Genomic DNA, 24,985 nt, shown 5'->3' with positions numbered 1-24,985 from the left:
ATTCCTACTTAAGGTTCTTTATTTAGAAATCCCACTTCCTTATTCTTTTGAAATATGACTTTTATAAAATCAAGAAGGAATAAAATCAATAAAGGAAAAATTTGCCCAAAATTAAGACGGAAGAAAGTTATGACTGGATGCCATGACAAACATCCAATTTTTATCTCACTTGGCTGAAGAAGTCACAAAGTTGTCAGTAAATTCCAGTATTAATGCAGGAAAAATCCCCAAGTTCACATCTACCATCAAGAGAGCCATGCTGGCCCTAATCGGCTTTTCTCAATGGTTAGAGCGTTGGCCACAGACTGAAGGGTCCAGGGTTCGATTCTGGCCAAGGGCACGTATCTCAGTTGCAGGTTTGTTTCCTGGCCCTGGTTGGGGCGCGTGTGGAGAGGCAACCAACCGATGTTTCTCTCTGTCTCTCTCTCCCTTCCAGTATCTCTGAAAAAGCAAGGGAAAAAATATCCTTGGGTGAGGATTAAAAAAAAAGAGAGCGAGCCATGCTGGCCCTGGCCATTTTGGCACAGAGGTGAGTCAGCCAGCCTGTGGACCCAAGAGTCTCAGATTCAATTACTGGTTAAGGGCACATATGTCAGTTGCAGGTTTAATTCTGGGCCCTGGCTGGGGTGCGTGCAGTAGGCAACCAACAGATCTGTCTCTCTCATCGATATTTTTCTCTCTCTCTCTCTCTTCCTCCCCCCACCCTGCCCTCCCTTCCACTCTCTCTGAAAATCAATGGGGGGGAAAAAAATCCTTGGGTGAGGATTAAAAAAAAAAGAGAGAGCCTTGCTGGTTGGAACTTTGTCCCGTACACCAAAAACATTGTGCGCTCGATTCCGGTGGGTACATATGGGAGGTAACCAAATGATATTTCTCTCTCACAATGATGTTCCCCTCTCTCTAAAAATATCAATAAAAACATATCCTCAGGTGAGGATTTTAAAAAAACCAAAAAAACAGAACAAGCAATACAAGTTTCTGAAGGGAAAAAAAAAGGAGCCATGCCAGCTTATGAATCAGAAACAGTTCAGATCTTGCAAAGCACTCCACTCTCAGAACATGGTTCACAATATAGCTGGTAAGTAAACACAGGAAAGTGAAACACTTTACTCTTTAAGGTGAGGCCCTATTATCTCCTTTCTTTTTGGCAAGCAAATGAATCCAAGATTAATCTACCCCAGAGAAGAGAGGCATACTTAATCTTGTCAGATTTTACTCCTTCAAAGGCTTCATGATGCTCCTAAAATAAATACCAGAAACTCTTAGGGTGGCCTCAACCTGCCACTCCAGGCTCTTCTCTTGCTGTGTCTTCTTTTTCCAGCTTTCATGTTTTTTTAAATGTTTTTATATTTTAAATCCTCTCCCAAGTATATATTTTTTAATTGATTTTAGAGAGAGGAAAGGGGAGAGAGGGAGAGAGAGAAACATCGATCAGTTGGCCTCCTGTACATGCCCCGACCAGGGATTGGACCCACAACCTAGGTATGTGCCCTGACTGGAAATTGAACCCTCAATCTTTTGGTGTATGGGATGACACTCCAAACAACTGAGCCACCTGGCCAGGGCTTATTTTATTTTTCAATTACAGTATGCATTGAACACTTTTTTGTATTAGTTTTAGGTGTACAGCAGAACGAGTAGACATTCATATAAGTTACAAAGTATTCCCTCTAATAATTCAAGCATTCACTTGGCACCATAAATAGTTATTACAATACTATTAACTATATTTCCTATGCTTTACCTTACAGACCTATGCCTATTTTGTAACTACCAATTCTGAACATGCTGGTTTTAAAAGAATTGTGCAAACATCAACACAATCCAGTTTTAGAACATTTCTATCACCACAAAGAGACCTCTTATGCCTTTTTTACAGTCAATCCCTCCCTGAGGGTAACCAATAATCTGCTCTGTCTCCATAGATAAATTTCTCTTACCTGGACAGTTCATATAAATGGAATCTTATAATGTGTGGTGTTCTAACTTGCTTCTCCCTCTTAGCATAACGTTTTGAAGTCTGTCCTTGCTGCAGTATGTGTAAGTACTTTATCCTTTTTTATTGCCAAATACTATTTCACTATATGGCTATATGGATTTCTATTTATCCATTCATTGCAGTTTGTTTTCAGTTTGAGGCTAGTACAAATAGTGCTACTAAAAGCATTTGTGTACAATCTCTGTATGAAAATTTGTTTTCACTTCCGTTGGATAAATATGTAAAAGTGGAATTACTGGTTCATATGTCAAAAACTGTTTAACTTTTTAAGAACCCACCGAACTGTTTCCTAGAGTGGCCATACCATTCTTCATCCTTACCACCAATATATGAGGATTCCAGGTGTTACCATATCCTCGCCAACACTCATTACTATCTACCTTTTTTACTGTAGATATAGGTATAGAGTGATATCTCATTAATTACTGTATATGGTGTAAGGTACCTTTTTGACTGTTTCGATTTAATGGGTACCCATTTCTATTGTAGCTATTCCAATGTGTAAAAAGTGATACCTCATTAATTATTGTATATGGTTTAAGGGTCCAAATTAATTTTCTGCATGTAAAAACTCAATTAACCAAGCATTACTTGTTGAAAAAACAATGTTTTCTCCACTGAAATGCTTTAGCACTCTCATAAAAAATAAAGCTGTACACTGGATATTCCTTTTTCAACCTCAGTAATTTTATATGCACATTGTGCACAGAGCTTAGCTACAGGTCATTTGTAACTAACAAAACTATTCATAAATATAAGGGTTTATTTCTGGGCTCTCAATTCTGTTCCAATGATCTATATAGCTATACTTTTCCTTGACAGTACTGAAATATGTATAGCTATTCTAATTAACTCTCTTCTCCTCCACTACATGATACTCAATAAGGACAAATACTTTGTCTTCCTACCATTCTATACTAGAATAAGCAGAATGTATAGCACACAAATATTTAATAATAAATGAATGGATCGACAAACGAATGAATGTAGCTATTAAAACCCATATGAATCATGTAAATAGTTTAGAAATAAAGATAAATGCAATGTGCAGGTAATGAAACATGAAAGTCAATACCATTCCTATATACCAGTGGAATCTACATAAGAGGTCACTATCACCAAAACTTTCAGGGAAAAAAAAAAAAAAAAATCTTCATAATCTTGAGGAAGGAATAGACTTTGTTTTTTAACTAGACATGGGAAGCACTAATGATATAGGAAAAAATTGAGAAAGTTAGGAATTTCTCTTCTAAAGATGCCATTAATAAAGTGAAAAGGAAAGCCACGCAGTGGGAGAAGATATATGCAACACAAGTTTCCAACAAAGAACTTGAATAAAGAATTCAGAAAGAAGTTCTACATATTTATAGAAATAAGACATACGACCCAATTTAAAAATGGTAAAACGTGAATTGGAATTTCAAGAAAGAGCTATACAAATAGCCCATAAAAATATGAAAATCATTCATCATCATTAGCAAGTAGGGAAATGTAAAATAAAATCACAATGAGGTAACAAAATGAAATGTACGTGTTAGATTCTAACGTTAGAATCTCCTAAATTTGAGCTTGTGCAGTCCAGTAATTCTATTTCTAAGAATATGACCAACAGGAATGAGTTAAAAAGGGCACAAAAAGACATTAACAAGCCCTAGCTGGTTTAGCTCCATGGTTAGAACATTGGCATGCAGACTAAAGGGTCCCAGGTTAAATTCCAGCCAAGGACAGGTACTTGGGTTGCAGGCTCAATCCCTGGCCCCAGTTGGGGCACATGTGTGGAGGCAACCAATCGATGTGTCCCTCTCATATCGGTGTTTCTCTCAGTCTCTCTCTCTCTTTTTCTCTCTCTCTCTCCCCCTCTTTCTCCCTTCCACTCTCTGAAAAGCAATGGAAAAAGTATTCTTGGGTGAGGATAAAAAAAAAAAAAAAAAGGACATGAATAAAATGTTCAAAGAAACTATTATTTACAATAGTAAAAAACTGGTAACAACCTAAATATATATTAACAGGATAAACAATTGTGTTATTTTCACACAGCTGTATACGGTAAAGCAGTAAAAAAGAATGAGTGCAGCCCTGGCCAGTGTGGCTCAGGTCAGAGCATCAGCCCACGAGCCAAGGGGTCATGGGTTCGATCCCCACCCTTGTAGGGGCAAGTGAGGGTGGCTACCAATTTATGTGAGACAGATTGATGTTTCTCTCTCTCTCTACCCCTCACTCCCCACCTTCCACTCTCTCTAAAAATCTATGGAGAAAACATCCTCACGTGAGGATTAACAAAAGAAAAAGAATGAATGCAAAAACACAGAAGAATTTCAGACATTTGTGAAGTAAAAAAAAGCCTTACCAAAGATTTTATCCGTATGACATTCAAAGAGAGGTAAAACTAATCTATAGTGATAGAAGGAAGAAGGAGATTACCTTTCCAAAAAAACTGACTAGAACCTTCCAGAGAACTAACATATTCTGTATATTCACATGGGTAGGAATTACACAGGTGTATATATTTACTAACCATTATCACACTGTACACCTTTTGTGCACTCTATGCTTTTTTTTTTTAATATGTTATTGATTTCAGAGAGAGGAAGGGAGAGGGAAAGAGAGACAGAAACATCAATGAGAGAGTGTCATTGATTGGCTGCCTCCTGCACACCCCCTACTGGGGAACAAACCCGAAACTGGGGCATGTGCCCTGACTGGGAATCAAAACGAGATCTCCTGGATCCTAGGTCGATGCTCAATCACTGAGCCAAGCTGGCCGGGCTTTATGCCTGTTATATTTCATAGTTTGTGAATATATTTCAATCTACTCTACAGAAATTGTTTCAGAATCAAATGAATTTCAATGTTAAAAGTCAAAATTTAAACATTAAAGCAATTAATTTAAGCTAATTATGAAAATACTTACCAAAAAAGAATTTGATTGCCACTGTACCTCTCATAGCGTGCTCTTGCAGACATTAATCTAAAACATTTTAAAAAGTAAAAATTTTAACAATTTTTTTCTTAAATTTTGTTTAAAAAATTCTTATAATCACCTCAACAGAAAATTATCAAATCTACCACTAAAATTTTCACTAAACTACAAATTTTCACTTCACTAAAATAAGTACATTAAATGCAATATTTTCAAACAATCAGATATTAAGTAGCAAGAAGTATAATACTCTACGTACATTCTATAACCTGTCAATTCACACTAATGCTCTTTTTTAATATGAAAAAATATACATTTTCTGATTCACACTGAATCCTTGTGTGAAGAACAGTTACTAGCAGAGGCGAACACACACACAAAATCTGTTGAATAAATATACATATTTGCTTGCATTTAAAAAATATTCTTAGTATTACTAAATGCTCTACTTTTCAGTTTTCTTCTTTTTTATTTGATACATACTAACACCTGAATTGTTATAAAGAAAACAGAAAAAAAATAAATTCTAAAGAATTAATTAGCAACCTGGTCCATAACCTAAAACTTAAAACAGCGAGAAAAAGGGATGGCTAATTTGGTAATGGAAGGAAAACACAATTTAATTAAAATGTTGTGCAAAGTTACAATTGTGCTTAATAGCACTCAAAACTGCTTTTACAAATACAGGGTGGGGTAAAAGTAGGTTTACAATTGTTCATATGGAAAATAATACAATAAATAAATAATAATAAAAGAAAAAACTGTTTCAAATACTAACAACTATAAACCTACTTCTGCCCCACCCTGTATAATCACAATAACATAAGGTAGGAGGAGAGAAAACTCATTTTACAAGAACAAGAAAATGAGTTTCATAAAGTTTACGGATCTTGTCCACAAGAGCTTATACCAAATCAAGAATCCTGCTCCTTCCACTTTAATACAACACTACATCATACCACGACCATTTTAAGCATTTGACACAATAAATATCACGAAGAACTACAAAAAACACACCAAGAACCTAGTTTTGTTTTCACTGGCTAGCACATACTGAGTGCTGTGCTTTGCTTTACATAGTTGAAGTTGACCCCTGAACACAGGTTTGAACTGAGCAGGTCCACATAAATATGGATTTTTTTTCAGTAAGTATTGTAAATATATTTCTCTTCCTTCTAATTTTCTTAACATTTTCTTTTTTCTAGCTTACTTTGTCATAAGCATATAGTATATAATACATAAAACATATAAAATATATGTTAGCCCTGGCCAGTGTGCCTCAGTTGGTTGGAGCATCGTCCCATGCACCTGTAACATTGTGGGATTGATTACTGGTCAGGGCTCATACCTAGGTTGTAGGTTCAATCCCCTATAGAGATGTGTATGGGAGAAAACCAATTGATGTTTCTCTCTCACATCTCCACCCCCCCCCCAACTTCCCCTCTTTAAAAAAAAAAAACAAACAAAAAAAACAATAAAAAATGTATATATATTAATATATGTGTTAATGGACTGCTTATGTTATCAGTAAGGTTTCTGATTAACAGTAGGCTATTGGTAGTTATGTTTTGGGGGAGCCAAAAGTCATACGGGATTCCAATGGCTAAGAAAAACTGGGATGAAAAACACAAATTCCTTATGCTCATCCTATAAAAAAAATCTCTAAAAGATTTGGCCCTTGCAACTACCTACCTAAACTCATTTGAATAACTCCATAGCACATGCTGTTAAACACAGCATCACACTTACCTAAGCTGATGTTCTCTGAGGTTTGATAATATTTCCATTCCATGAAGATAAGAATAAATAGTGTTTAAGTCCTGAAGAATAGAAAATAATTTAGGTTATTTCAAATATACTTTTTAAAATATAATGAAACCCCACAATTTTGATTTGAAGCAAACAAGCACTTATCACAGAACAGTGATCTATGAAAGAGTCATAAAATTTCTGAATTATAAGAGATCTGAAATGGTAGAGAAGAACTCCCTCAACTCCTCCTCAGCATGGCTGATGGCCTATACTCAAACAATGCCAGATATTAAAAACTCACTATTTCATATGAAAGTCTATTTTATTTCTAAACAGATGTAACCTTTTTCTTCTTCAGTGACCTCTAAGTATTTGAAAAGTTATCATATTGTTTTTTAAATCTGATTTTGTTGGGTTTTCTTCCCCTCCAGATTACACAGTCTCAATATTTGCAAGTTCCAGGTATTTAAGCATCCTGGCTTACTTCTGGAGATGACCCAGTTTGTCACCATCCCTCTTAAAAATATGACTTTCTAAAAAATCTTTTTCTAAAGGGACTCAAAAGTGATATTAATGTACCACTAAAACAAGTAAGACATCCAGCGACACAATCCTATTGCTCCCTCTGTGAAAGAGGTAGGGAGCCTTTCTCTAGCACAGTGACTATAACCAGTTTCAATTATCTACATAAAATGTACCTCCTTATCCTCTTATAAAGAATAGTGCCTCAATGCCAGGGCAGACTGCTCCCAAACACTGCTTTCTTGCCTTGATATGCAACCGGACAAGAGGATTATCAGAAGACAGAAGAAAAAGAAAAGATGCCTAAGACAACCTGTTTTCTGAAAGGTTAATAAAAGAACATGGAACCACTAAGAAAATAGCAATAATCTCAATTCCAAAATTTACAACTGCCAATTAACCATGATGGGTTCAATGATCATACATATCTCTACTAAATCCTTACTAAAATGAGAGAAAAACAGCTTTTTAAGTATTTTTTTTTTTAAGGACAAAAAGATTCAAAAAGAAAACCACAACAAATGAAAAAGGTCTATAAAATTCTGAAAGACAGCGGATGGAGTAGCTGATATGGTAAACTGTATTTCCCAAGATGGCTACAATGATGACATTTCTTATCCCATAAGCTCTTTTGCAATGAGACCTTACCACACCCCCTACCAAAACTGGAATCTATGTGCCCTCCCCATGGATCTGGGTAGTCCTGTTTTGTTCAGACCAAAAGAACGTGGCAGAAGTGAATCTTCTACGATTCAAGTACCCTGAGACCACCAATGTTGTGATGAAGCCTCACTGGTAAGAGAAAGGCCACATGGAACAGCACCATGGCACCAGATATGTAAGTGAATTCATTCTTCTTATAAACAAATCCAGCTACCAGCTGAATGAAACCAAGAGAATAATCCCAGTCAAGGTTCTATGAGGCAAAAGAACCAATTCCCCAGCCAAAATCTTCTGAATTAAGGTAATAAATAGAGTCCTGGCAAAAGTCTGGCTTACAGTGGGCTTACTGAGCCTGCAAACCCACCTAATAATAGTCTCTCTCCACTCCCTCCAAGTTTATAATTAGAATTTATATTAACACCCACAATGGGTCCATGACCCATGTGGTAAAAGCTGTCATAGTGGAAAAAGCCAAGTGAAAACCTCTGAAACTGCCCCACTCCCCAGAACAAGACTGTAAATAAAAGACAATACTGTTCCCAGAGGGACAAAGTATAGCAGATGTGTGCCACCAGTAAAAACTTAAATTATGCAGGGGTATGCAGAAAGCAGGAGGATCCTAAAAAATGACTGTAGACTGCCACATATCTATCCAAATTCTAGCCCCGGTCACAGCTGCAGTCCTAGATATAATAGTGTTGCTGGAACTGATTAATTAAGCTTCAGGTACTGATATGGTGGATGTATTTTTTATCATTCCAATTACAAAATAGAATCAAAAACAGTTTGCATTCATGTGGGAAAATATTAACTTACAATTTTTCTTTTTCTTTTTTTAAAAATATATCTTTATTGATTTCAGAGAGAGGAAAGGAGAGGGAGAGAGAGAGAGAGAAACATCAATGATGGGAGAGTCACTGATCGAGCCCGCAACCCGGGCATGTGCCCTGACCGGGAATCAACCCCCGATTGCCTGGATCCCAGGTCGACGCTCAACCGCTGAGAGCCACACCTGGCCAGGCTAACTTACAATTTTTCATGTAGAACAATATTAACTTACAATTTTGCCTTAGGGCTATTTTAATTCTCTTACTCTCTGCCATAATATAATCTGAAGACATCTAGACCATCTGACCCATTACATAGATGATCTCTTGCTGAGTGGACAGAATGAATAAGAGAATGGGCAAGAGGTGGCTTGTACCCTAGAGTCCTTGGTAACACATTCAGAAAGTGGGAGATAAACTCTCTGAGGACTCAGAGACCTGCCACTTTAATGTTTTTAGGGTTGCAGTGGTCAGGGGCGCTTCAGGACATCCCCTCCAAAGTAAAAGACAAATAGTTGGTACTTCAGCTTTAGGTCAAGATGGAATAAGAGGGATTGAACTTACCCAACACCCAAAACAACTAAAACTCAAAACAAACATATGAAACATTTTTCAAGAGATAAGACCTCAGGAAACAAAAGACAGTGACACAAGAGAGAGGGGAATCAAATGAGGTAATTTATATGATTATAGCACCTTACTGGAGGTACCACTTGCCTGGTGGTGTCTTGAGTTGAGGACAGGAAAGGAGCTGGCAGTCTGGGGAGTAGAAGGTGGCTTGAGTTTGCAGAGCAGGGGAAAGAGGAAGAGGGCTACACAGAGAGAAAGTATGTTCTGGAAACTCAGAGAGGGACTCCTTTGAGTCTTAACCTTGCTGGCTGGCTATTTCAAGCGAGAACTCGCCCATGGGGCAAGCTACTTGAATATTAAATGAAAGCATCTGAATAAACTTAAATGTACTTTATTTTGTTGTATTTTATATTTATATTACCATACATAGAAATATATTGCATATATTTTAGTTTTAAATATTTTATTTTTTTATATTTTACTTATTTTATGTGTGTGTGTGTGTGATATATAACATGTATCTGCATGCAGTGGTACTAAACAAGTTTTACATACATATCATGTTTCACCATGCTTTCCCTTGGGAACATACTTAACATGCCCTAATGGGATTTTTTTTTACTGCTGCTTACTATTTTTTGTAAAACACGATCTTTTAATTTTCCTGATAATCAGAATGGCGAATCTTTATTTGGCATGCATAATGAAGAAGAAAATTAGGGAGGGCCAAAATAAGTGCCAAACAGTGAAGTACAGACATTTGGGAATGGAAACACGAGTTAACTCGTTACCGGTCAGCAACATTCAGACACAGAAACATGTGTATACTCATGACCAGTCAGCAAGGTGCTGAGTACAGATCATCTCATGCATGTGAAGAAATATCTGAAGTCAGGGAAAGAACCATCAGAAAGGATATAGAGTAGTGGTCCTCAACCAGGACTGATTTTGCTCCCCGGGTGACAGAGCAATGTCTGTCACATTTTGGGCTGTCACAATTTGGGGGAAGAGGTGCTACTAGCATTAAGTGACTAGAAGCCACAGATGCTATTGAACATCCTATGATGTGTAGGGCAAGGCCCCAGACTAAGGGATTATATGAGACAAAATGTCAAAGTACTGAGGTTTAAACACCCTGGATTAGAGGGAATACTACCCAAAACTTACCCAGGCAGAGGAAGAATTCCTATTCTCATCAGGCAAAGTAGAAAATCTCATAACTGACAGTGCATTTAGGAGAGTACTTCAGGTGGCTTTGAACTCAATATCGGGGCAAAATTAACCCTAAACTAAATGCTACTCGTGCTACATAACACAGCTTAAAGAAAAAAAAAAGCCCAAGAGGATCAATTTCCAAATTACTTAACTATATCCCAGAACAATCTCTGGTATTCAATCAAAACTTACCAAGCAGGTAAAGAAGCAGGAAAACAATGATCCATAATGAGGGAAAAAAATCAATCAAAACCAACTCAATAGTTACACAGATGATAAAACTAGTAGAAAAAGGCATTTAAAAAAGCATATTAAAGCCCACCCGGGCGTGGCTCAGCAGTTGAGCGTCGACCTAGGATCCAGGTGATCGGGGTTTGATTCCCAGTCAGGGCACATGCCCGGGCTGTGGGCCCAATCCCCAGTTGGGGGGCGTGCAGGAGGCAGCCGATCAATGACTCTCTCATCATTGATGTTTCTCTCTCTCCCTCTCCCTTCCTCTCTCTGAAATCAATAAAAAAACATTAAAATATATATGTATATATGGTCCATATAATCACAAAGAACATATTCCCATATGCTCTGGAAGATAACAAAAAAATTAAGCACAGACGAAGAATATCAGACACTGCAGAAGAAAAAAATTAATAATCCCTAAGTCACAGGAAAAGAAATAAAAAATAAAACAGAGAAAAAAAATATGAACAGAGCACCAGTGAGCTATGGGACAACTTCAAGCAGCCTAACAAAAGTTACTGTGGGGGAGAGAGAACAGCAGAAAAATACTATTAGAAGAATGGTGGAAAATCTTCCATATTTGATGGAAACTATAAACTCACACATCTAAAGGCTCAACAAACCTCAAGCACAAGAAATATGAAGAAAGCACCACCATAGCATACCATAATCAAATTGCTTAAAAAATGGGAAAATTGTAAAAGCAACTAGAGAAGACAAATTCCCTAGTAATAACAAAGATTAGAATTACAACAGATTTCTAGTCAGAAACAGTGCAATTCAGACAACTCTAATAGTATCTTTAAAGTCAAAAAAGAAAGAAAAACCCCATAAACTTTGAATTCTATTTCCAGTCAAAATACCTGGAAATAAAGGGGGCAAAAAATAACAAGAGAAAAAAGCAAAATACTGTTCACGTATACAAAGACTGAATGAATTAATCTCCAGCAGACCTGCTATACCAAAAAAAAAAAAAAAAAGGTTAAAAGTGCTTCATAAAGGAGGAAAACAATACCAGATGGAAATCTGGATCTACAAAAGGAATGAGAGAACTGAAAATGATAATTACATAGGTAAATATAAATATTTTCCTATTTAAAAGGTAATTGTTTAAATCAACAACAAAGACAACTTATTTGTGGGGTTTATAATATATGTACAAGTAAAATGCATCACAGCAGCACAAAGACCAAGAGGTAAAATCCTTATACTTTATGTGAAGTAATATATCACTTGAAGGTAGACTGTGATAAGTTTAAGATGTATACAACAGATCTTAATAAATCTCATAGTCTGTAGATTCTTTGGATTTTCAACATATACAACAACCTCTTGTGAGTAAGTACAATATCATTTCTTCCTTCCCAATCATTGTACTTTTTTTCCCCTTTTCTTGCTGTATTTCATGAGCTATGATTTTCAAAACAATGGTGAGAGTAGGTGGCCCAACCCTTTGAGTTAAGAGTCATAGCAACAACTTGGCCAGACAACCACAAAATGCCTATTCTATGGAAATGTGCTTTTTATTTTTGACCTCAAGACAATTTTTTTCTTAGTGGAAAATAAACTCTGAAAACTGTTCACACACAAAGGTTACGTCAAACAGAATTAGAATTCTCATAACTCTACATGCCAGACAAGGGTAGGCTAGTGCCAAGGAACTGCAGAATTTTCTGAGACTCCTGACTGAATTTATGTCATATAAATTACTCTGTTCTCAAGTCAGAGGACATCTCCGGTAATCACTGATGATGCCATGATTAGGTGACAAAGAATTAGATATTCACTTTTCGCCCGGCCGGTACGGCTCAGTGGTTGAGCGTCAACCTATGAACCAAGTGGTCCCCAATTTGATTCCTGGTCATGGCACATGCCCGGGTTGCAGGCTCAATACCCAGTTGGCGTGCAGAGGCAGCCAATCGATAATGTTCCTCTCTCATCAATGTTTCTATTTCTGTGTCCCTCTCCCTTCCTCTCTAAAAAAAAAAATCAATAAAAACATATTTAAGGGGGGAAAAAGAAATTCACTTTTCAATTTTAAATCCTAAGGAATACAATTCATAAGTTTTAAAACAGATATGTGGTTCCTTCAGTTCTGTTTAGAGACTGACAAAGTTTATCAACTTTAGATTCTAAAAGCCCTCCTTTAAATATCTCAAAGTTTGCCCCTTCATTTACCTTCAGTCTCCTTACTTTACACTCTTTCAGAGGAAATATCTGGCCATATGAACAAAATTCTCCAACAGCATCTATAAATGGTAACTGTATGCGCTTGAATAGAAGTATTAGCATTATTCCTATCAGGGGTTGGCAAAATTTTTCTATAAAGAGCCAGACAGTATATATTCTGGGTCTTTGGGGGCCATAAGTTTTTTGCAACAACTACTTAACTTTCCCTTTGTAGCATGAAAAACAAAGATTAAAAAAGTAGGTAAATGAGTGGGTATGGCTGCATTCCAATAAAACTATTTACAAAATAGCTGGTAGGCTAATTTGTCTCCAAGGCTATACTTTGCCAACTCCTAATGTGGTATGGTAAAAAAAAAAAATCTACCAAGAAAGTCAAGCCACAAAAGAACTCCTCTTCAGAGAATACCTCAGCTTATGAGTTTTGGTAGAAGCTAAAACAGCATATTTTTATTTTTTCAACTTTCTATAAAACTAGGGTTGGGCAAATGATCCAAGTGCTACCAATCAGACACACCCATTCCAGACTTTGAATCCAGTGATTCCAGGAGCAAGAACTGCACAGAATCCACTTTGGCAGCTAGCGGTAGCAGCAGGGTCCGTCAACATATGCAGTGTATAGAATAGGTGATCAGCAAAGCAAGTTGTGGTATCCACTTATTCAGTGCTAGCAGCAACAGTATCTTTACCAAAACTGTAATCATGGTTGCCTAGCCCCAAGTCTACTTCTCTAGTACTCCCATCAATTCTGTAACTATTCAGTATCCTTTTAATAAAGACCTTTAAAAAAAAAAAATGGGTTCTGTTGCATGTAAATAACAACCCTGAAAGACCCTTAAACTAGGCACCATCACCATCACTTGGAAACTTAGTAACAATGCAAATTCTCAGACCCCATCCCAGACCTAGTAAGAAACTCTTGAGAGTAGGGCCCAGTAGTCTGTGGTTTAAAAAACCCCACAGGTGGTTCTGATGCACAGTCAAGTTTGAGAACAACTGGTTTATAAGCAGGATCTGTGTCACTCTGGTTTGACTGATAACCTATTAATGAGCAAGGGAAACAAGCACTGAGATGTCTAGTAAATCCTGGTCCCTTCAGTGTACCAGGTTTGAAGATCACAAGATGCTAAGCAGAAAAGAACCTCCCAGAACAAAGGAAAGTTGTAGTAGCAAGATGATTAATTCTTTCTTATGATGTGGGTGGTTATAGTATTTTGTTTACATGGGCAGCAAGTAGTTGTTGACTGTGTAATGCTGGGTTTACAAAGGGGTTTCTTGTGGTTCTTGTATCACTTATCTCTGAAACAGAAAGGACTGAGATACTATATTATCTATTAGGCCCTTGGTGTGTCCAAGACCAATAAAGCTATTATAGAAAGCCAAAAAAAAAAACACAAAAATCCCCTGACAGAGGCACATTGGAAGTCTTACAGATATTTCTTAGTAGTAAAAAATTTAAATGCTAGATTTAAGGAAGTGTTAATTATTTACACAGTGTGTAGTTGAAAGCTGCTCTGTTGAGCCTGAAAGAAAGCAGCTCATAGGAAGATGGAAAAACTAGGAAGTCATGATATTCCAAATCAGTAACACCTGAAACAGTCACTGGTTCTGTAACTACAAAATACTGCTGAAATTTTCCAAGGGTATTAGAAGAACAAATACCAGCTCAGGATTGCAGAATGAAATAATGGGTTTCACTTGGGGGGAAAAAAAAAGTAAGGAAGTGGTGATGACTCAGTACTTTCTAAAACAGATCAGCCATACCCTCTCAGCCAGTCAGTTATGTGAGTGAAGGTGGGCAAGCTGAGGTGGGTGGGACCCACTGCCATCCTACAACAAAGCAGGTATCTTTTTACACACTTCAAACAATCCATACCTAATTAATTCATGATATGCATATTGTATGGGTTTTCAATTTAAATATTAAATGAAATATTAAATTCATATTTGCAACTCTGTTTGTGTGAGAAATAAATGGTTCTTTTAAGTATACATTTCTAATTAAGCAAAATGGGATTGTTATCCCCTTACTCAATTTGCCAGAGTGCTGCTCTCAGAGTAACTACATCTTGCAGTTCTATGGGTTGCCATTCTACACATGCTTAGAAAACCAACTAAAACTTGGAAAACTCAAACTGGGCTGCCTTAGAGCAAGTCTTCACTTTTCTGTTTCTTAAAGTCTAAAACTAGTAAATTTCTTATCTATAATAGGCTTAATTCATCACATACAACTTTCAATACAACAATGATCTAAAACACTCATTAACCAAGATATTTTACTCATTAGCTTTATAAACTGGAAAATAAGTCCATGTCAGGAATTTTAACACTGAAAAATCTCTCCGCATGGATCCTAAGGTCTGTACAGACTCAATTTCAGGATGTATACTTTGCAGCTATAGTTCTAAAATGATAACTTAATCTGAAGCATCTTCTCCAAATCGCTGTTAGGCGAAAGATAGTCTAACAATGTGGTTAAAAACTTGGACTCTGGAGAAAGCCCTGGGTTCGGATTCTGCCTCTATCAGTTACTAAACATAAACCTTGAATAAGCTGCTTAATGTTTATTATCTGTACAACAGAAATGATAAACTATTTTGGTTTGAACATAAAATAATGCTTATTCAGTGTGTAGCAGAGATTATTGCAGAGACTAATAGTTAACATGTTTATATATGTTTATGTTATAAAACTATACAACAAAGATTAAATTACATTCAGCAGACTATTCAAGCTATTTTAAAGATTTTGGAAGTATTTCCAAGTTAACAAGACCATACATTAAACACAGAATTCCATTCCTTGGTTTTCTCATTCATGGAGGTGTAAATATGTTCTGCAAAATGGCAGTGAAGAGCTAGAAAACACTTTCCACACCTAAAGGCCAGCCAGACCTTGGTTTCTAAATACCATTGCCTTAAAAGGAACCATGATTCCTCTGATAAAAGGCTGATTTCAGTATTGGGGCAAAGAAAGTAAGGCCTGGAACATCTTTTTGTGCCAGAAAATAAGGTATTACTTAAAGAGTAATGGAGTCATGTAAAAGGCCATAGAAGCCAACTCTGAAAGGACTCTCACTGGCTAAATTTGGGGCAATCTAACAATGAAAATGAGTAATGACAATATTAAAAATACAAAAACAATCGAATCACTGTGATCTTTTTTAAAAAGGAGGAGGAGAGGGGAAAATGGGGAAAGTGTGAATGAATCAAAATTACACCTTTTTGGCAAACCAGCAAAAAATACAGTAAATTTTTTGGTGTGTCGCAGAATTTTAGTAATTAGTGTATGTGTGACGTGATATGAAAAAGGTTGAAAATTGCTGAACTATACAAGGCCAGAGTAATCAAAACAGCATGGTACTAGCATAAAAACAGACTTATTATAGATCAACAGAAAAGAATGGAGATCCCAGAAATAAACCCACGCCTTTTTGGTCAATTAATATTTGGCAAGAATATACAATGGGGTAAAGACAGTCTATTCAATATATTGTGTTGGAAAAATTGGGCAGATCTCTGAAAAAAAAAAAAAAGATGAAACTAGACCACATTCTTACAACATACACAAGAATAAACTCAAAACAGATTAAATATTAAATGTTAGACCGGAAACTATAAAAATCATAGAAAAAAACATTTTTCATAGCAATATTTTTTTTTATGTCTCCTTGGGCAAGGAAAACAAAAAAAAAATGAATGACTGAGTCCACATCAAATGAAAAAGTTTTTGCACAGCAAAGGAAACCACTGACAAAATGAAAAGACAATCTACTGAACAGGAAAACATATTTGCCAATGATACATCTGATAATGGGTTGATATTCATAATTTATAAAGAACGTATACAACTCAACACCAAAAAAACAAACAATCCAATTTAAAAATTGGCAAAGGACCTGAACAGACACTTCTCCAAAGAGGACATACAGATGGTCAATAGACATATGAAAAGATGCTCAAAGTCACTAATCATCAGAGAGATGCAAATTAAAACCACAATGAGCTATCACCTCACACCTGTCAGAATGGCTGCCATCAATAAATCAACAAACAAGTGCTGATGAGGGTGTGGAGAAAAGAGAACCCTCGTGCACTGTTGGTGGGAATGCAGATTGGTGCAGCCACTACGGAAAGCAGTATGGAGTTACCTCAAAAAAATAAAAATGGAACTGCCTTATGACACAGCAATTCCACTTCTGGGAGTACATCCAAGGAAACCCAAAACACTGATCTGAATGAATGTATGCATCCCTATGTTCACTGTAGCATTATTTACAAAAGACAAGATTTGGAAGCAACCCAAGTGCCCATCAATAGATGAATGGATAAAAAAGCTATGGTACATTTATACAACGGAATACTGCCCAGCTGTTGAAAAAGAAGGAAATCTTACCTTTTGCAACAGTATAGATGGGCCTAGAAAGTATTATGCTAAGTGAAATAAGCCAGACAAGGAAAGAAAAGTACACTTATATGTGTAATCTAATGACCAAAATAAACTAACAAACAAAAATACTTACCACACAAATATGGATTAAGCAATTTTCCTCAAAAAGACTATGTATTCTAGTCTGCCTCAGTCATTTAAGGAGCTCATAAATAATCCAAACTCTACCTGGTAACAGTGACACTCATAAACTCTTTTCTAAAAAATCTACTGTGATGAATGAAGCTTTCTTGTATTAGTTGAATGCTTTTAAAAGCCAAACTAATATAGGCTACCATCCTTTGAAAACAAAAATATAAGCTGTAAAACAGAACGTGTAAGAAATCACACATCAAGCACACCTGCTCTCACTCTACATAAAACTTGAGAATTATAAACTCCCATTAAACTGACACAGCATCTTAAAGTACTTCATACAGCACAGGCAGGATTAAACAAAAGGTATATATTTTGGAAAATATTAGGTATCTGTTTAAGATGTCAGTACAGAAAACAAAAGTTCAAACCTTAAAATATAATCTAACGTTCACTGTTCTGACAAAGAAAAAGCAGTGGGGAACTACTGAACTGAAGAAGTCACTGATGATCATCAGAGAAATGCAAATTAAAACCACAATGAGATATCACACCTGTCAGAAAGACTATCATCTCAACAAACAAGGGTTAGAGAGGATGTAGAGAAAAGGGAACCCTGTTGGTGGGAATGCAGATTGGTGCAGTCGCTGTGGAAAACAGTATGGAGGTAACTCAAAAAAATAAAAATGGAACTGCCTTATGACCCAGCAATTCCACTTCTGGGTATATATTTGAAGAAACCCAAAGCAGTAATTTGAAAGAATATACACACCCTCTATGTTCACTGCAGCACTAAATACAATAGCCAAGCTATGGAAGCAACCCAAGTGGTTCATACATACAATGGAATATTAGCCATAAAAAAGGACAAAATCATACCATTTGATAGCATGAATGGACCTAGAGGGTATTATGCTAAGTGAAATAAAAAGAACAATATAAACAAACAAACAAAACAGAAACAGACTCACAGATACAGAAAACAGACTGATGATGGTTGCCAGAGGGGAGGGGAAACTAGGGGACAGGGTGAAAAAGGTGAAGGGACTGAGAAGTACAGATTGATAGCTACAGTCATGGGGATGTAAGCACAAAATAGGAAAAATAGTAATATTGTAATAACTATGTATGGTGCCTGTTTGGTACTGGAAATACCGGGAGGAACACTTGCCAAGTACGCGATTGTCTAATCACTATGCTATACACCTGAAACTATACTAAACTAAAATAATATTGAATGTAAGCTGCAATTGGAAAAAAATTTATATTAAAAAATAAAAATAAAATTGTCAAGAAAAAAAAGTCACTGATGAATCAACCTGAGCAAGGCATTTTCTCTCTCTAAAGTTGAGCTCCTTTATCTGCATGGAACTCATTTCACTAGCTCTTGACCTCACCAGCTGAAGTATTTCTGGGAGTGCTATATACTATGTGTTCACAAACACAATACAGCTGATTTTGCTAATTCCACTATTTAGTAAGTGTGCTGACCAATGAGCCCTGCTGTCTCTGCCATATGCCCTCCAGCTGCCAAAGTTTCAATTTATGGCAAAGCAGTGAAAAATGTCTGGTAGTGGAAAAACATCATATAGGGGTTACTTATGCCTCCACAGCCTCCAGTTCTTAATGATGTGGCTCATTAGGTTTTTATTTACAGCCAGACCTCAGTTTACAAAGGCTAGTCCAAGGTAAAGCGAATGATAACCACAACGTTACAGAGCTCCCAGTCACTCCAACCCTTCCAAAACACAATACTTTTTCCACATAGTAAAGCTCATAATGCTTGGCTGTTCTTCCTCTTTGCAGAATTCTCTTAGGAAGCTCCTCAGCTCTCAGAAACAAAATCTTACAGTGTCTAAACTCCTGGTTGGACACAGTTTTTTCTCAAGTTAAGAATCTCCAATACATGCAAAATGAGCTGCCTAGAGGAGATGTTGTCTAGTAAAGGTCCCATCCAGATCAAACATTCCCTTTCCATCCAGCTGAATTTACAAATAAAGGTCAAAGGGCCCCCAGAAGCATAAATAAGTTTCTACTTTCCCAGGAACCAACTGAATATGCAACTGCTGTAGAAAAGAACAGCAGAATCTTTGTGCTGCCACCTTCAGAGATGTACAGACTCACTCAAAAATGTCTCTCAGTACAATGATGATCTTTCAACAGTTCTTTAAAAACCTCTGCAAGTGTACATTTAAAGACCATTATTCTAAATTCTGAAAGAGATTAATAATTACAAGAACACTAATTTTACATTCTTTCAGTCCTAGCCCCCTCTTTAACTTTTGGTAACAAAAATAAACTAGTTTAAAAAAACTTTTTCTGACTGTAAACAGGCAATTATATTAGCACCTAGCTGAGCATGAAATTTTGCCCAACAAAAGTTTTAAGTCATCTAATTAAAAACATGAAAAGTCAAAACTGGCATTTACCTATACTTCTCTGTGAAGTTTCTGCAAATGTATTTTAAAGTCATATAAAAACCGAGTTCCTGTTTCAAAATATGACTAAGTTTCCTCTATCTATATTGTCTCTAACTGCCAAGTAAAACATAAGGTATGGTAACTGTACTTCATTTGTATTTTAATAAGAAAATATTAATAGCAAATGCTGCCATTGTGCCAAATTTCATCAGTCTTTTCATCCCAGCACTTCAAATATTAGATCAATAGAAATCACTACTAGAATAGTATCTGATACCTACTATGTATTGCACGATGGGAACTGAGAGACAAGAACAGTCACTATCCTCAAGGGGCTTACAGTCCAGCCAGAGAGACAAACGTGCAAGTGATCATAATACAGTACAATAACCACTATGGCAGAGGAAGGTGAATTATTCTGCTAACACAGAGGAGTGGAAAAGTGAGGCAGGAAGAATGCACAAATTTGCAGATGAGCACTGGGGACGAGATTTCAGTGAGGAATCTGAATCCGTCAAGCCAGAGGATGGTGTTTCAGTCTTGGAGGAAATAGCAAGCTAATATGTATGGATACTACTTATTGAGTTTTCATTATGACAGGTACTTTGCTACATACTTTACCTATATTATCTCAATTAGTCCACACAACAATCCCCAAAAGATATTCAGCCTCAGCGAAGTTAGGCAACTTGCCTAGCGTCACTCAAATGCTCAGTTCTAGAGCCCAGATTTATAGTCCAAATGCAAAATTTCAGTGCTGTAAACATACTTTTCCATCCTATGTAGAGCACAGAGACCGGAGAATATGGCACAATGGACAATGCTTCTCACCTCTCGGTATATATCAGAATTACTTAAGGAGTTTTCTATAAATACCAGTGCTTAACACTCCATTTCAGAAGGTTCTAATTCAGAAAACAAAGGGTGGGCCTGGGCCTTAAAAAACATTACCAGCCCGGCCGGGCGTGGCTCAGCAGTTGAGCATCGACTTAGGATCCAGGTGATCGGGGTTTGATTCCTGGTCAGGGCACATGCCCAGGTTGCTGGCTCAATCCCCAGTCGGGGGCATGCAGGAGGCAGCCAATCAATGACTCTCTCATCATTGATGTTTCCATCTTCCTCCCTCCCTCTCCTTTCCTCTCTCTGAAATCAATAAAAATATATTAAAAAAAAAAAAAAATTACCAAAGTTGAGAAATACATAGTTTCAGTTGAGAAGTACTTAAAATACATGTGTTTGGGGGTGGGGGATAAGGCTAGAATACCAGGTGGAAGATCATAGAAGACGTTTTATCTTCCCCCTTTTCCCATCAGAGATAAACTCACAAACAGTACACCTGATGCCTTCACTTTCTTGGGTTTTATTCTCTCTTCAATCCACTGTAATCAGGCTATTTATTAATCAGTCCACTGAAATCATTCTGATGAAAGCAATCTAAATAATTTATCAGTCCTCACTTTTCTTGAACTCTCAATGTCTGACATTAATGATTTCTCTCGAATTCTCTCCTATAATAGCACTTTCTGTTCTTATCCTACCTCTATAACAATTTTTCTTCTTTTGCGGTGTTCTTTTCCTCCCTCTATCCTTTAATACTAAGCACACAAAGGGACCTGTCCTCCTATTCTCACTCTGCTTTTCACCCTGAGCATTCCTACCCATAGCCTACTTTGATCTCTCAAAGTGCCCTATCCATACCTTTGTCACTAATAACCTTACATTTTACTAATGTTTTCATGTCTGTTTCCTAAGTCACTGAAGAAGAGGGATCATGTCCTTTTCTTTCTACAATCTTGGCTTTTATTGTCTGACATATTTGTTAAATGACTAGATAACAATGTTATCATCTGGGTGAGGTAACCAGACATCTCAGTTTACCTGAGACAGTCCCTTTTTAAACTGTTATCCTAGCATAAATAAAAATGATTTATATGATAATTTCTATTGCTAACCTATCAGGCAGTGAGAATTAAATTCTGAGGCAAGAGTAGAACATGATCAGACTTGAGTACTAGAAAAGCCACTCCAGCAATAATGACAACAAATAAAATGACTCAAGCAAAAAATTCAGAGGTAAAATGATAAAAGAGCTTGAACTAGGGTAGTAGAGCTGGAAAGAAAGAGGTACAGAGAGATTCAGGATGTAAAATCAACAAAGTTTAGTAGCCAGTTGGATACAGAGAGGCAGTCAGTACAGGTAATCAAGTAAAAACAAATTTCTGGGTTGAGCAATTGGGGCAGTCACCAGCAGAATATTAAGGAAGAGGAATAATGATGGCTTCAATTTAGGACTGGTGATTGAAGAATCTAAGAGACAATTTAGTGGTTAGATATATGGATCTGAAGCACATGGAAGGGGGTAAGATGAACTATATAGTCCTAGGAGTCTGCCTATAAAAATTAACTGAAGCCAAGTTGCTGAATGAGACTATCCAGATGTACAAAATCAGCAGTTCTAATGAATAGAAAGTGGTCTCTTTTAACATAAGTAGTTGACAAAATTCGGAATTTTGTTTTAACATACTTATTGATCATTTAATATGTGCAAAACATGGTACTAAGCACTCAGAAAGGGAACTAAACTATAAGAAAGAGAGAAGGAGCTCACTCTCATGGGGGGGGAAAAAGAGTATACAGAGAAAGAATAGTGTTGAATATTGACTGAGTTGAGGTGAAATTCAAGGTCTCAATTTTGAAAATATCTTAACAGCTTTTGTTGTTTTAGAGCCCCAAGCTTCCCACAGAGCATTTAAGTCTAAAATTCTCCACTAAAAAAAAATATATGTGTATATATAGTTGCAAAGTGGAAAAGGAAATCAGAGAACTAGCTCAAGAAAGGCGATGTGCTGTGGAGGCTGAAGCTGCAAAGTAGGAGAAATGGCCAGGAAAGTAAAAACTGTGTTAGACCATAGTTCTTAATGCCATACTTTACAACATTTTCTACACTCAGTGTCCAGCTCACTAGGATTATGCTTGACTTGATAGTTTCACATAAGGACAACAGATGGTTCAAAATAAAGGAACCATTAATTTTGTCCCAGGAAGAAAAGAATTCTTTATTCGTTAATGATATGATACAAACATCTGATTACAAGATTTTAAGACACTGGTTCTTATCTATTTGTTTATGTTGTTTGTTTTTTTCATAATTCTTTGCACCTGGTAGGTGTTCAAGGAACAATAAGCTGAATGAATAAACTGTATCCCCATCTATTATACACTTTATTTGCTTGGGTTCCAGGACACCACCTCTCTCTCTCTTGACTTTTCTTCTACTGCACTGTCTGTTCCATGCATTGCTCTTTTCAGGTTTCTGCTCTTTTCTCCTTTATAATGATCAAGTGCCCCAGCTCTGTCTTTGGTCCTCTTCTATTCTCATGCACACTCGCTACCTACGTAATTTAACCTAACTTCATGACTTCAAATAATACCTATAAGCTAATGACTATAAAATTTCTATCTCCAGTCAAGCATTCTCTCTAGAAACATCAATTTGTATATAGAACTCCTTTCTCAACATTTCTAATAGACATTTCAAACATGACATGTTCAAAACTGAATTTCTGAACCCTCCTCCCTCCTTACCCCCAAAACCTACTTCACCTGCAGCTTTCCCCATCTATCTGATGGCAGTTCAAACTCTCTATGATGGTAATTCCAATACTCCTGTTATTTAGGCCGAAAACACTAAAACCATGCTCAATTCTTTTCTTTCCCTCAAAGTACATATCTAAGCCCCCAGTCCAATCCTGTGTCTTGACATATCTGTCCAAATCTACCTAGCCTGACCAAGGCAGCTTCCCAACAGCCTACTCAGGGCTGAATCACTGCTACAGAACAGACAGTAAGGATTGATGGAAGAGCTGGCTAACCAGTCAAAATATTTCCATAATTGAGTACTTCTCACCACCTGCATTACTATCACTTAAACCTGAGTTACGATAATCTCTTCCCTGCTTTAATAGCCTCTACCTGATGTTCCTGCTTCTTTCTACCCTTACTCCCATAGTCTACTCTCAACCCAGAAAGCAGCCAGGGGACTCTTTAAAAAGTGTATCATTTTTCTGCTTCAAAACTTTTGGCAGTCCCCTTTCACTCAAAATAAAAGTAAAAGAATTTACAGTGATTCAGAAAGTCCTACATGACATGTTTCACCCTATATCACCACCATCACCTCTCTGCCTTCATCTCTTCCTACTCTCACCCTTATTCACTCTTTTATACTCAGAGCTCCTGCTATGTCTTGAATGCACCAAACAGGATCTCATTTCAGGGCCTCTGCAATAACTATTCCCTCCACTTGGAAAGCTCTTTCCCCATATAGCCAGCTCCATGGCTAACTCCATCATGTGTATCAAGCCTTTAATTAAAAGTAATCTCTACCAGCACAACACTGACCATCTTATTTAAACTGCAATCCAGACTTTGCCCCTTTCTTCCAATCCCTTTATCCTGCTCTTTATTAGCAATTATCAGCTAACATATTATGTAACTTGTTTATTTATCTGCCTCCTCCCCACCCCCTTCTATTAGAATGTAAGCACCACTAGGGCAGGTGTGTTTTGTTCACTAGTACCTCCTAGTGCACAGAATAGAGCCTTAAACTGGTAAGCTTTCAATAAATAATCGTGGAGTGAATATATTTACATTAGACTTTTAAGAGTTCACTAAAAGAATAAGTATTTTATGAAAATAGAAATGAATCTGTGAGCATTTTATCAAATTATTTGTCACATATAAATTATCACTAGGATTCAGGTAACCACTTCTCTACTCATACTTTTGTACCCTAAACTCTACACTCATTCAAAAGCACTTCCAATTAATTAAGCAGTTAACAAGCTATGCTGCTAGATGTCAAGACTTTAGTCTGTGTACTGTAGGCAGTTGTTTAGTATTCCCTTAAACCATGCTGCTTTTCCAGTAAAACAAGATAAAGTACTTAACAAAGGCACATAATGGCCAACATAACTTTGTGAACAGTTTAGAAAATTTCATAAGGCTCAAACACAGGCAATTTCAAGCTAGGTAATTCTGCTATTAAAGAGAAGTAGGGTTTTCCCATTAAAATGTGAATGTATCCTGAGTAATATTTAAAAGCACTGACATAATACATTGCAAGCCTTGCATGACATTTGCTAATAATATAAAA

At 36.7% G+C, this 24,985-nt stretch overlaps 1 protein-coding gene across 6 annotated transcripts in view; it reads right to left on the bottom strand.

Moving 5' to 3' along the window:
- The window catches only part of RAPGEF6 (Rap guanine nucleotide exchange factor 6), a 186,207-nt gene that overhangs the window by 159,846 nt on the left and 1,376 nt on the right, over window positions 1-24,985 (bottom strand). For 5 of the 6 annotated variants that reach the window (XM_087816409.1, XM_087816407.1, XM_016197093.2 and 2 more), the window contains exons 2-3: window positions 6,669-6,739; window positions 4,911-4,967 (exon numbers count right to left, since the gene is read on the bottom strand). In XM_087816409.1, the coding sequence (XP_087672535.1) occupies window positions 4,911-4,967; window positions 6,669-6,739 (128 nt within the window). Of the gene's footprint in view, window positions 1-4,910; window positions 4,972-6,668; window positions 6,740-24,985 lie in introns of those variants that run through there. The other variant, XM_087816406.1, reaches the window with a different exon arrangement.

The sequence above is a fragment of the Miniopterus natalensis genome, chromosome 4, assembly GCF_054644295.1.
Source record: "Miniopterus natalensis isolate mMinNat1 chromosome 4, mMinNat1.hap1, whole genome shotgun sequence".
Lineage (NCBI taxonomy): Eukaryota > Metazoa > Chordata > Mammalia > Chiroptera > Miniopteridae > Miniopterus > Miniopterus natalensis.
The sequence above is the reverse complement of the archived record's forward strand: the minus strand, read 5'-3'. Positions and strand labels throughout refer to the sequence as shown.